The sequence below is a fragment of the Rhagoletis pomonella genome, unplaced genomic scaffold (genome assembly GCF_013731165.1).
Source record: "Rhagoletis pomonella isolate Grant_MI unplaced genomic scaffold, Rhpom_1.0 Rhpom_scaffold_00005, whole genome shotgun sequence".
Lineage (NCBI taxonomy): Eukaryota > Metazoa > Arthropoda > Insecta > Diptera > Tephritidae > Rhagoletis > Rhagoletis pomonella.
In genome coordinates this window covers 76,125,063-76,138,839 of record NW_023458559.1, presented here as the reverse complement: position 1 = coordinate 76,138,839, position 13,777 = coordinate 76,125,063, and the positions used below count along the sequence as shown (strand labels likewise).

At 37.1% G+C, this 13,777-nt stretch overlaps 1 protein-coding gene across 1 annotated transcript in view; it reads right to left on the bottom strand.

Moving 5' to 3' along the window:
- Positions 1-210: 210 nt before the first annotated feature.
- The window catches only part of LOC118739608, an 82,070-nt gene continuing 68,503 nt past the window's right edge, over positions 211-13,777 (bottom strand). Inside the window, exon 2 of the mRNA XM_036471035.1 lies at positions 211-466. Coding sequence (XP_036326928.1) covers positions 228-466 — 239 coding nt within the window. The 3' untranslated portion in view covers positions 211-227. The remainder of the gene's footprint in view (positions 467-13,777) is intronic.

Here is a 13,777-nt window from a genome sequence, read left to right as displayed (position 1 = left end):
AAAAGTGGTTCAAGTTCTTGAATTATTTTGCAACACTGTGATTTTCTTTGCTAAGTATTAGAAAGTTTATAATAAACACTTTTCGCTGCCTTTTCCGTGTAGAGACCAATTCATTTTCCACGAAAGAGCAGCCATTAATTTTCTCCATCAGCACTCACTTGTTTAAAAGGAAGCACTTAAATACATATTTACATATGTATGTATGCGTAGTTATGCAAGTACATTGGCTAAGTTGAACTTACCTTCGGTGTGGCCACCGCATGCGCTCCATCATACACGTACAGATGATCATTGCAGTCCAGTTGCAACATATCGAAGCGCAACATGAAACGTTGCAATATCGAATGCGTTTGAAATGTGATGATGCAGTCTAGATTGCGTTCATTTTGCGACCAAAGTACAGCGCCATCGATTTTACGATATAGCTGCTGTAGGAAGTGATTCTTGCACAGAGCTTGCATGTAATCTGGAAAATAAGAGTAAGAAAGCGTGGTAGAATAAGTATAACAGTTGGAATAATATTTAAGAAGGCGATGCTGTGTGAAAGTTTAACTTGCGCTACGTACATACATATATTTATGTAAAGAGCGAGTAAAATGCGCGTAAATCGTTAGCAAAGATGCTAATACTAAACTGAAGTGAGTGGTTCTTACTCCGACGCGTGTATGTGTGCGTGTGTTTGTGTGTTTGTGTATGAGTGGTGGTGGTGGTGTTAGTAAACCGCAACGCTAACTGGCAGCCAACTCCAGCGTACAGCGCTTACCAAAAACGAATAGTCAAAAATCACTGCTTAATGCTTGCAAATGGCCAAAAAGTGGTTGGTTGCATTTCGCAGTGCAGTTGATTTCATGGTCTTAGCGCTCTGTGGCTGTGGACATAGTCGAGTGCATTAGAAATTTAATGGCAAATAAAAAATTCATTTGCGCTGCGTTAGCGTGAAACCAACACGCGAACGAATACATAAAAAAGTTAGCTTACACATGCATTCGTGTATTTGAGAATAAAAAGAAGTAGAATTTCGGAAGTGATTTTCTTCAAGAAATTTTGCAGCAGCAGGCAACTTCTTGTCGTTCTTCATGTAGCTGATATTAAATTCAGAGAGTTGTATGTGTGTATAGTCCAAAGCCAAAAAAAAGCACTGCGAACTTAGGCTGATATAGTGGGACCGTTGGAATATATTCAGCAGATTCGAGTTAGTTGCCACTGCGGATATCTGAAAGCACGTTCCAAGAACTACTAAATCAACCTGACTTTCTGAGAAAATCGTAGTAATCTCCCAATTGAGCTCGGTTTCCGCCAGTTATTTTTTCTTTGTGCTGAAAATTCCGGTTCTCTGAATAGCCTCAGTCAGCTAAATAATATCAGCAGTTTTAATTGAAAATTGGGAGTTCTGATTTTTTAGTGCAAGGCAGTGAATAAGAAAGTACTCAACACTTTCCACCTTCACTTCCTCCTAGTCCTTAGTCTAGATTACAATCATTTACCTTTAATTTCAATTAAGTAATAGTCGTTAATAAAATATACTGATATTCCAATTCAACGCTATTCTTATTCTGCCATCAAATTATAACTTAAGAAAGTTTACTACATGGCAGTTGAGAAGTATGTAGATGTGCAAAAATTTCATAAATTTAATGAAGAAAATTCTTGCACATGCAGCAGTACATAGCATGCATTTAGGGTCCTGGTGTTAGCAGTCGCGCCTAAACAAATAATGTACGCCGCTTCTGTAAAAATAATCTGCTGTAAGACTTCATAGAACTGGATTTCTAGAATGGAAGAACGAGCAAGTATATCAGTATATATAATTTCTCGAGTGACTTTTCACCGATTCTATATGACCTCAAGTATAACAGCAAGGCCCTAGGAAATCTTTTTGCCATCGAGAAACCAGCTTCAGTACATCATCTCTAATACGGTTGGAGTAGACTTTTTCTCTGAATCCCTTTGAGAAAGAAGATTAATCTATCCGCTCAGCCAGGTAAAGTTTTTCTCTGAATCCCTTTGAGTAAGACGATTAATCTATCCGCCTAGCCAGGTAGAACTATTTGAATCACGAGGGTCGCTATTCTCTTGAACAACAGGGCGGCTATTACGACAGAGCTCGTTTGAACAGAGTTCACTAGAATTTCTAAGTAAATTTAGTTTAGTCCCGTTTGGGTAACAAAGCGGATGATTGGTGGTGTTGGTGTCAGATTGCGATATAGTCGTGTGCATTAGGGTGATCCTTAAAAAATCGATATCTAATTTTTAATTGGGGTACCCATTTATTTTATTCTACGTGCAAAATAAAGACATGCGAAAATCAAAAAAAAAAGTAAAAAAAATAGAATCGCAACCAGGGCTTTTTCTTTGTTTTTAAATCGGAAAAATTCGAAAAAATTTCACATATTATTGAAACTTATTAGTACAAGCTCATAAACCCGCTGAGTCAAGGTCAAGATTTAGTCGATGTTCATATTTTTTAAGGACCACCCTAGTGTACATACATCACATGAAGAATACATGACCTGTTGAAAATTCCAAATCTGAGGAATACCATACTATGACCATTTCGGTACACAACTGTCTGATAGAAGTCTCCACAACATACTCAATTCTACCAACAATGCTGGGTGGGCGCCAAGCTTTTCCCTATTTATTCCACCCTAACCTAACCAGTAGTCAGATGTATTCTTTTATGGACAAGTGTGTTTAAATAACTGTCGTTGTATGTGCGTACTATGTATGTATTTATGCACTTTTCGCACTAACTACCTTCCTTATAACCAGCATAATTATTAATTCTTCTTTACTTCCAAAAAAGCGTAGTTAAAACTGTTTGCCTGTGCTTGGCAAGCAATCACACAAGCGGTTGTTTTGCGTGAGCGGAAGTGCAGCAGACAGGTAAATGAGTTGAACGTTGCCTAAAAGTGAGTAAGAAGCGAACCGTACTGCAAATGGCGTTTGTTCATTTCTAAATTTTGTGAAAATTCAGCTCTTGTCGCAACATTTCGAATGCAATGAACAAATTTTCAGAACATTTTGCTGCAAATGCTTGCTTAATGATTGCCATCCTGCCGTAAATGAGAGAGATGAGTGGAGAGTGTGTGGAATAGAGTTGAAAGTATGTAGGTGAGTTGTTATGCGCACCAGATGATTTAAAAATTTTCCATGGGTAGTAAAAGTAGAAATTTCGACTTTCCATTGCACATTTCACTGCAATGGTTAATTTTGATGTTGATAAGAGCGGAAAATTTCCAGAAAATTTCTGAAGGAAGCATATCCTTTGATTCACCTTTTTGGTTATTGCGGTTGTTGCCGAGAGGGTGGGTGTATGAGTATTTTGCAACGAATTTCCGGTATTCCTTGTCAAATTTTATTTGGAGACAAACTGGTTTCGACTCTGCGCCATATTTAGTGTAAAATGACACTGAAGATAGCACAACGCCGAAACCGGTTTGCATCCAAACCAAATTTGTTAAAGATGTCGGAAATACGTTTTAAAATATATCATATTCTTTTTGGATAAGTAGAAAATCACCGGCTTTCAAGAGATCGACTTCTTGTAACTCTAAGTTTATGATGCTGTCGACTGGTTGTTCCAGAAAGGCGATAACCAAACATCGAAAAAGGTCTACATAACGTGGATTTTCCCGATCTGAAAAAGATTCTATCGCTAAAACAACAGTCCTTTCCCGGAAAAAACTCTATCATCGAAAATCGACTGTCTTGGAGATTAGATTACACCATTTATACCATAAATGAACTACATATGTGCACCTGGTTTTTTTCGATTGTAAAATTCCGGTTTACTCGGTATTCTAAAAACCAAAATTAAAAAAAAACCGCCTAAAAATATTCGAAAAACAACCGGTTGAAGCCGGTTTGGAAAAAGCGAGTCAATCACCCTAGTCAAAAATCGGTACTTAAGAATATTGTGATAACCGCCGAAGAGCCTAGGATAAACGAATGGCCTGAGGCTTACACCAAACATAAGCTGGGTTTTTAAGTCTTATTGCTACAATAAAGGCTACTTCTAGAGCAATTAGATCAAATGAACCTCGCATTTAGAGCCCCTGTGTGGGTGAAGAAAAGGACCTTGCTTATTTGTACACAAACATGCGATTCTTTGTATCTATCCTCTTCAGACTTCCGAGCGCTGAAAAATCATCTGTAGAGACCACGGAGATATATATTTGGATTAACAAACTCGATTAGCTAAGATGGGTCTCCAGTAGAACTTCTACTGCCACAGCTGCAATCTCGGAGATATGAAGCAAACGATTCTCCATCACCCCTGCGAATGTTTAGCTCTGGGCATAGTACTCAGATACTAATTATACTACTATGAAGACGAAAGTTATTTATACTTTTGACGTCGTTGAGGACTTCGTATACCTGAAAACCAGCATTAATACCAATAGCAATGCCCACCTTAAATTCTGTATAGAAATCGATCTTACCAATAAGTTCTATTTTGGAATGAGTAGGCAATTGAGAAGAAAAGTCTGCCCTTGGTGTTCAACGGTGATGGAAAGATGAGCTGTGGGGACTTTAAAACAGGGAAGACCGTCTCTGCGTTGAAAAGATCAGGTGGAGAGATTTAATTTCAATTGAAGTTTCTACATAATTGGCGTGAGTGAGCAAAAGAAATGACTGACGTGCTTAATTGAGTTCACCAAATAAGAAAAATAAAAGGGAAGACGTACATCCATACACAATTAAAATATTTCTAGCTTTGAGACATCGATATTTGAACTACCTCATGAGTTGTTTTCCATATGAAGAAAAGTCGGAAAAACAGGGTGAATACTAAAAGAGTTGAAAGCAGAAGAATAATACAATTTTTAGAAGTATCTGGAACAGAAAAATCACGAAAAATTTCATAGCCTGTTTTTCTGATTTTCATTTACTTACGATATTTCTTTTCCGATTTATATAACCAAAGCTTAGTTTGTGAAAAATGAGTGAGCAAAGTTTATGAAAAAATGCAAACTTTGTTTTGAGTGACAATGACTTTCTTCGCTGTCTTTCGAACATTCTGTTTTATGAAGCATTGATTGCCGGCTGTCAGCTTTATTAATGGCCTTTTATACATCTCCAATTCCTTGACTTCACCCATCAACTTTTTGCACACATCAAAAGAGAGAAAAGATCGAATTTTTCGAATTCTTTTCAAGCAAATAATATGCGTTAAAATAACGTCGGCTAATTTTGCACAGCTTCCCGAATTTAAGCGCATCATTTAACTTTTGTCACTTCCCAAATACCAAAAGTGAAATTAATAATCGAAAAACCTGCAAAAAGTGAAAAAGAAATCTTGAGCGAAAAGTCAAACAAAGAAGATGAATTGATTGAGTGCTCGAGGACACAAAGCAGAAGTGTTTGCAGTAAATGATTTGAGAGGGCGAGAGCAGACGAGGAGAAGAGATGGAGCATTAGTGAGTGTGAGTCACAGCGCAAGAAATTCGAAGTGCTCTGCCAAGATAACGGGTGTTAAGCATAGCTAATTTCTCATAACGGCCATTGAGTGAATGAATGAGCGACTGTGAGTGAGTGAGGTGGGTTCAAAACTTTGCTAAGTACAAAATTTGTTCGGTTTGCCGATGGCAAAGAATGACGAGAAAATCTTGTTCAACTTTTTAAATATGATTTCTGTCAACGCAGACATTTAAAGTGATATTTGTAAAAGGAAAAGGGAGTTTTTGCGAAGGGAAAAGCGGATGGTGGCAGCGGAGAGTTGGCAAAGAAAGTTTTAAGTAAATTGAAGAGGCGCGCAACAGTGCCAAAGACAGAGACACCAGAGATCGCTGGGGAAAATGAACTAAATTGCTGGAAAGCAAATACTTTCGTAGCGGCAGCAAAAGTTTGCCAACTTCCGATTTTTCAATTGTTGGCATTTAATATGTCACTGTGGCGTATTAAATGAAAAGCAGAGAAGCGGACAGACAGACAGACAGATAAATGCATACACACAATGTCTGTGATATCAGATTTGCTTAGCTGTACGCAAATAAATGTCAAACCGCTGTTGCGTATTGCGTTCCCAAGTCAGTTGCATTGCTTGGATGGTTGCAAAAAGTTTTTGAAAAAATTAAAATTAGCAATTTTTTCTTGCGTCTCTCAACGTAGTATTTTTAGGAATACTGGCGAGCTCGCTAGAACTTAGCTAGACCCGTGGGTATCATTATGAATGTCATTTGAACAATTAACGTCATGATGGCTGCTTAAATGCTTGCGGGTTATCTTGCATTTACGACAGCTGCGCGTACTGATGCAGAAGTAGTAGAAAAGGTGAAAGTTTTTAAAGAAAGTACGATTTTTGTAGTAAGTAATTTCGAAATAATTTTATCTGTGCTGCTGGTAAATAGTTTACCAAAAGCCTAGAGGTTTTTTGGGGTGATTTTATCGGGGAGATTTCTGTTGCGGTGGATTTTTTCGCGGGTGATTTTAGTCCGGGGGAATAGTTCCGACCAGCACGGCAGAAAGAGAAAGAACTTCGATAACGCCACTCCGACATATTCGGTTTAAGGGCTCACTGAAGTATGCATCGTCTGTAGGTGCGGCTGCAAGCCGGTTAAGAAAGAAACTGCCCCTTGTCAGCAATGCGAAATTCGTCAAAATCTCACTCGTCTGCGCCCATGCCCCAATGGAAGGGAAGGATGAGGCGTCCAAGGATCTATTCTATGAGCTATGGGAACGTGCATACGAGCGCTGCCCGCGTCACGATATCAAAATCGTGCTTGGCGACTTCAATACCCAGGTGGGCAAGGAAACTTTGTAATACCTTGCAGTCTTCTTTCAACAACATTTTGCATACATTGGTCGAATATCATAAAAATTTTGTACATTTATTAAGCGCCACAATTTCAACAACATTTATATAAAGCGCATCCTCCTAAATTAAATTTACATGTTCTGTTGATTTGCTCGCATTGTATTTCAATTAAGTAGAATATGCATATTTCACGGAAACATAATGAGGCATTATTATGTAATAACGTGAAAACGCTGCCCAATTTTCCTGTAAAATTTTCCATTGTTCTTATGGTAACCAAAGTCATGTAAAAAGTTGAGCTACGAGTATGCTGGAACGCGCGCGAAAGTAGGCTACAATAGTATTAGAATATGTTGCAACCAGGGAAACCAGCCTACAACTATGCAAACAAAAGCCTTTTAGCTGCTTATGTCCAAAGCTACGTAGATGTCTTTACATACTCGTATATATACATACGGTCATTCATTTTATTTAATTAATGCGGCGAGTAATTTAGGAGGATATCACGTATTTTATTACAATCCAATAAATCTCTACATTCGCTGAAGTTTTATGTATTTGCAATATTAAAAGACATATTTGTGGCTTAAAAAGTTTGGCGAGAACGCTAACTCGAATTTCAAAAAGAAAAAAAAACAAATGATGGCCATAGAATAATATTTGAAATCATAGCTTATATCGCTTGTACTATAAAATAAATCAGTGATTTTATGCAAGAGTGATTTGATTGAGATATAATTTTGTACGTCAATAGTTACATTATTATATATAAACATATTCATATTTGTAAAAACTTAAATATGCTGAAACATTTGTAAGTATCTGCTTTATAGTCAAAGTTAAATGAATAGGCATGAGAACGGGGTTTTTTGTTTTAAGTCCAACGTGATATTAAAAATATTTATTGAACAATAGTGTACGTATTATAATAATTTATGGTAAAACCGTTCAAAAATATTAAAATGAGGAAGAGCCCATATTGAAGCGCCACGACAGCTGAAGCCCACTAAAGTTTTCAAGCCTAATAGTCTAGTTATTCTAGACCTAACTTAACTTACGTAAGAAATCGTCAATGATTACTCAACACCTCAACTTAGCCAGAGGCGAAAATATTTTGTTTTTTGTATTTTCCATTTGAGCTGACGGTGACTTTGGCGCTTATCAGCCACATCAAAAATTTCCTGAACAAAAATATATTGCGCTTGCCAATATATTAGGTTACGTTACGTAAATAAAGTCTAGACTAACTGAGCCTTAAGTAGTTTTCAAAAAAGTGGAAAATATGGTCAAAATAAATTTCGGAGCGAAATTCAATGCTAACACATGTAAAGTAAAATTACATGAAAAATATTTTCGTAGAAGATTTTGATCAACCAGCTTCCGTCTACAAGGGTCTTCAGGTTACTTCAGGAACCCTCTCAACAAACTTGGAAGGTCGTGAGAGCATTAAAATGTAAAAAGTAGAGAATTATTTTCAGAAAGTTTTACTGGAGTTAACTTCCCTAATTCCACTAACGTAAAATTCTCTAACAATTCAATTAAAAAATCTATGCCAAGAAGGGATAACAACAAGACCCGGTTTTAACAAATATTTTGTACATGGAGAAAAATTCAAGTTTTTTTCACTGCTTTAGAAAAAAAAAATACTAAGAAACGCCGTGGCAGGTTGCAAGCAACTAATCGAGTAGATTTGTCCTTCTTCTCCTCAATCGGAGAGCAATTCGATCGAAGATGGGTGAAGCTCATTATCACCTGATACTCTATCCATTCTTTCGGAAACTAACGCAATAGCATATGTCAGTCATCTGGCTCTAACCTCAACTGTTAAATACCCACAATTGATGGGCGAACTGCTGCAGAACACCTTAAATATCAAGGGAACCTTATTGAAAGAATGCGGACTAAATACCAAGCAGGAAAAGACATTCGGGGTTCTCTTTTCAAGTGTCGTAGCACTGTCGCTCTCAAATGAGGCCATTCGCACTCACAAAACCCTTGAAAAATCTCAAAAACTTTCTGCCCGTAGACCGTTTCCCTGAAAGCTTTGGGCCAACTTAAATGTTGTAAGAAAATGGAAAGATACCAGATTCGATCACAAAAATATTCAAACCAATTACCCCGATACTTTTAGGTCCCTAGACCACACAACACCACGTCTTGGGCTCGAGGACAAGTTCTTTACACGTATTCCTTCGGGGATGGATTGTCAGGATGATACAGTCTCGGGCCCCCCAAGATAACTCTACAACAGTGTACATGGATCGCTCCAAACTAAATTAAGAGTAGGGACAGGATACACTCGAAGAACCCCTCATTAGATCTCTGTTTTAATTTGTCAGACCAATTCAGTGCCATCTTTGCAAAGCTCGCGGTCATAAAAGTGCAGCCGTCGAATTTTCTCTCCTCCAGCCTTCAGTAACCATATACTCCGATCGAATACTGAGAAACCACATCAAAAAGTGCGGTAGAATGTAGAAAAGTGACGTCAAATGGTTAAATTATACTTATTTCACGATCTACTAGCAAAACATGGCTTCAAACACATTTTGTCGAGAAATACATAAGAGACAGTCAAAATAAGACACGTTTTAAACAATTCGAAAAATCAGGCCCTGCTTCGACAAGAAATGATCCGATGCACTCATTCGTTTAGAATGGCTTTTACATAGGTAAGTGACAGTCATCGCTTTATGGAAAGGCAACATATACCTGGCGGCCAATGACTTGTGCCAATGCTGCCGTGACAAGTAGAAATTCAGAGTGTGAAACATCCATGTTCCACAGCAAAGCTTCTTAGGCTCTAGTGACGCCTGCACATTTGTTTTCTTAATATCTTCGACATTCCGAGAGACTAAAAACAATTATGCACATCTAATAAAATTATTAATTGCTTTTAATTTTGTGGTAATAATTTAATCAGGCATCTATGTTAAACGATTTTAATTTTTCCGTCCTCCTTGCAAATTGTTGCCGCCAGCTGTATTTATCAATTAAGCGAGATTTTGTTAGAAAATTTCAAACGCTCGTACTTCGCTCATGCGGAAAATGGTGGCTAAGCCCGTAAGCGTTTAATTTGAAAACACTCAATCAGCATGTATGGGTTTGAAAGTGTGCGTGCATAAATACTTATATGCAGAGACTTTGTGTAGGCGTATATCCAATTCCTTGTTTGTGTATTAGTGTTTGGGCGTAGAAGTTGAATAATCGCTTTGGGTTAAAAACTAATAATTAAATGAATAACTTCTCTGTACCTCTCTACCTACCCTACTCAACTCTTGTTGCCTATCACAAGGATAAGGCGTTAAGAAATCCATCGAAAATCATCACAACACAACAAGCCGCCACAAAAAAACCCAACACAAAATGCTTTACAGTGACAGCATTAATTTAGACGTATAATTTTCTGCTAAGTTTAAGATTTTACTTTATTACGCGTACTTAGTATCCCACTTCTTCTCTGTGGAGCACTATCTTTTTTACTAAAAATTTAAATGAATAGGCATTTACCTTTGTTTTTAGCGCATAGTTTCGAAACTCAATGAATGTAAAATTTGCATTTGTAATAAGCAGCCAAATCTTATTCACAGCTTCATTATTTGTTATATTTGTTACTTTACAAATTTCTTGCGGCCATTCAGGCGAATTCAGTTCCTCGTCTTTCATTTGCAAGTTTGTAGTTGCACAGCTGTTAATTCACACGGTTCATTAGCGCAAAATCAAGAAAATTTTCTTTACACCAACTAAAAGCTTACGAAATTTAATTCAATTCAATTAAATTCAATTTAATTAAAAAATTCATTTTAACCAGGAATGGATAAGATTGTTTTTTTAATTTTTGTATATTGCTATTAGGAATACCACCTTTTCAGAATCACGAATCGCACCTGGGTCTTATAAATAAAAACATTTTTTTTTTTAAATCGTGAGGGTTGAGCAGAACTTGCACACGGTTAGGAAAACAGATCCATTGATCTTCACATTAATCTCCGTATTCGTCTTCGAATTCGTCTTCATATTCATATCAGTGCGGTGTTTGTATTGGTCTTCGCAATCATCTTCGTATTGCGTGTTCGTGTTTGTCTTCGTATTGCGCCTTCGTATTTGTCTTTATTTTTAACTCCTTGTACGTCTTCGTAGAACCTTTTGTCCTTTCAAAATCTTGATATTCGTCGTGTACGCAATCGTTTTCTTATTAATTATAGCATTCTTTTCGTATTCGCTGTCATCTTCGTATACATCCTCGTCTTCATATTTGTCTCCCTACACGTGTTCGTATCCGTCTTTCTATTCATGTTCATCTTAGGTTGCCCTTCGTTTTCATATTCGTGTTTATATTTGTCTTCGTCTTCGTCTTCGTGTTCCCAAACAATATGTAGCAAAATAAAATGCGAAAATAATATAGCCTTATCAAACCGAATTCAACTCAAATTAAAGAGCTTGCAATAACAACTATCCAATTTCCACCATAAAACTCCCGTCATCTTTGGAACGGTGTTTTTTATTTCAAAAATGGTCTGGTAGAACCGCTAACCGAAAGCGGACAAAATGTATGTTAAAATTATTCGAATCGTCTGAAACATTTGATGTTGTTACCAATCCGATTTCCTTCGATTTATACCTAGAGGAATTCGCAGCTTACTCTGCAGCAGCAAGACTCAGACAGTCAGGAGTGTGGAGAAAGAAGTCATTCTGACATTGCTCAGTTAACTATTCGGAATATTCAGATAGTTAGCAAATAAAGTCACTGACTAATTCGTAGCTAATTCTGATTTTGGGTTAAAAGTACAAGTTCAGCTTCCGTCCAGAATAGAATTGAAAAGAGCGAGAGCAAGTTGGGGATAAAGAAGCCCTCTGTATCCACATTGAGTTCTACAAATTCGTCTGCGGTGAAGGGATATAAGCTTGGTGTTCCTCAATCCCTGCGGCTAAATTTCTGTGAACCTGAAGGATACTAAATGGCAAATAAATAAAAAAATAAAGCAATAATATATAATGACAGTCAGGCAGCAGTTTTATCTCTATAATATATTGAAAGCAATTCAAAGCTAGTTAATGAATGGAAGTTACAGCTGGCATTCCTATGCCTTGAACTTGCTGCTGTCTCAAATTTCATTCTAGCCATCGCAAACACTGTAGACCCAACATTTTGGAGAGCTCTTTAAGCTGTGCCAAGCTTATTTCAGTTACCGCCAAGGACAACAAAAAACAAATCATCAACTTGTCTCTTCCGGTCAGACGAAGTTGTAAGCATGACAGAACTAGCCTTAATTTCGCTCATGTTCGCTTCATTGATGTTGCTGGCTGGCGCCAGAGCTGGCGTGACGCAGGTGAACAGTCTTGTCGATATCGGCTCGTTTTTCCGCTGCCTTTATTTAGTCGGAATAAAGGTAGAAACATGCTCCATTGAACCAGCTTCCCCCTAAACCTTATTTTTGGCAGGACCACAGAATAAATTCGACTGCCGCCAACACTTTAGTGCGGACACTGCATTAGAAAGTAGTGAGCAAATCGACGGTTTTCCTCGTTTCGATGTGGCTTTATATTTCTCAAAGTTTCTGCAGTTTTAGAGGGTGCAATCGCCTGCCTGTTTCGCCTGTTCTGTTTTGCCTAGGGCATTATTTGGGCATCAATGCCTGATAAGATAACTCTTGTTCAATGCAAGCCGATAATCCTGCACCGACTCCGAAAGAAGAAGAATGGGTGCAACCTTTCCAGAATAACTTCCCTCGCCTAACGCAGGAGATTTCCATGCACCTTTCCGAGCCATCACCTTTGCACTTTTTTACATGTTGACTCAATTTTTTTCAATTTAAAATTTAAAATTGTCATATTCTTTATTCTGGAGCATAATTTTTGTACACAATCAAGCCGCCCTTTGTCGAAAGATTTTGCAAAGGAACTAATATCAATTTGTTGTCTGCAACTACTGTTTCAGCTAGTTTATGCAAGCGCACTGCAAAAAAAAAAGAGTAATACATAAAAATACAAAAAAAATGAGCAAAAAAGAAAATATGTATGTATGTAGGTACGTGGCGCTTTTTATGCATTTCGCTGACAAAACGGAGGCAATACTAGGTATGTATGTACATATGTACAAAGTTGGGCGTTGCTTGGGTTTTGTTGCCATCTCAGGTTGTCGCGCAAAAGAAGATCAAAGCAAATTGGCAATTACGCGAGAAACACAAAAAATAAATCCTCGAAACATACATACGTACAAGCACACTCGCACAAAGAGAACACCTTACAAGTTGAATGCTACAAACAAAAATGTACACAAATATATATGTACTCGTATATTAGGGTGATCCAAAAAAGCACATTGAAAAAAGTAGAGTTTCGAATTTTAGTGCTTTCACCCTTGTTCTATATCGAAAAATATCTCCCTTTTTTATTTCGGAATCAAAAAGGTATTTTCAGTTCGTTCAAAGCGCTCAAAGTTTATTCTACATGGTGAAAATACAATTGTTCGTAGAAATTGTATATAATTCTTGAAAATCAATAGGGCTATCCTTGTGCATATGTTCTTGGATTTGTATATTCATTGAATTTGTAAATAAATTGACAACAATAAAATGCACATGGTTGCCATGGCAGCAAGTAAAAAAATCCAAGACCATTTCCCCAACATTCTGAACAGCCCTAAAATTTTTCGATCAGAAAACTCTGTTTCTCTGTAAATAAACTACTCAATTATTTATTTTACCATTTTTTAAGAGCAACGATTTTTTATGCGTCCCCCATTGCATTTTTTGTGGGTTTGTAAGTGTCCTATAAAAATAGTACATAGATAGTAAACAATTTTTCAATAAAAACAATTGGTTATTATTATTGGAAGCCTGCTGAAAAGAAACAGAGTCTTTTGATCATAAATTATTGTTTTCCAAGAAAACTATACCATATCTGCAAAAAAGTTTTTTACATCGAAAAAGTGTGACACTGTTTATTTTGAAATCGAAAAAAAAACATTTAGTGGTAGCTCAGAGCGCTTAAAGTTTTCCATGTATTATGTGGGAAAAA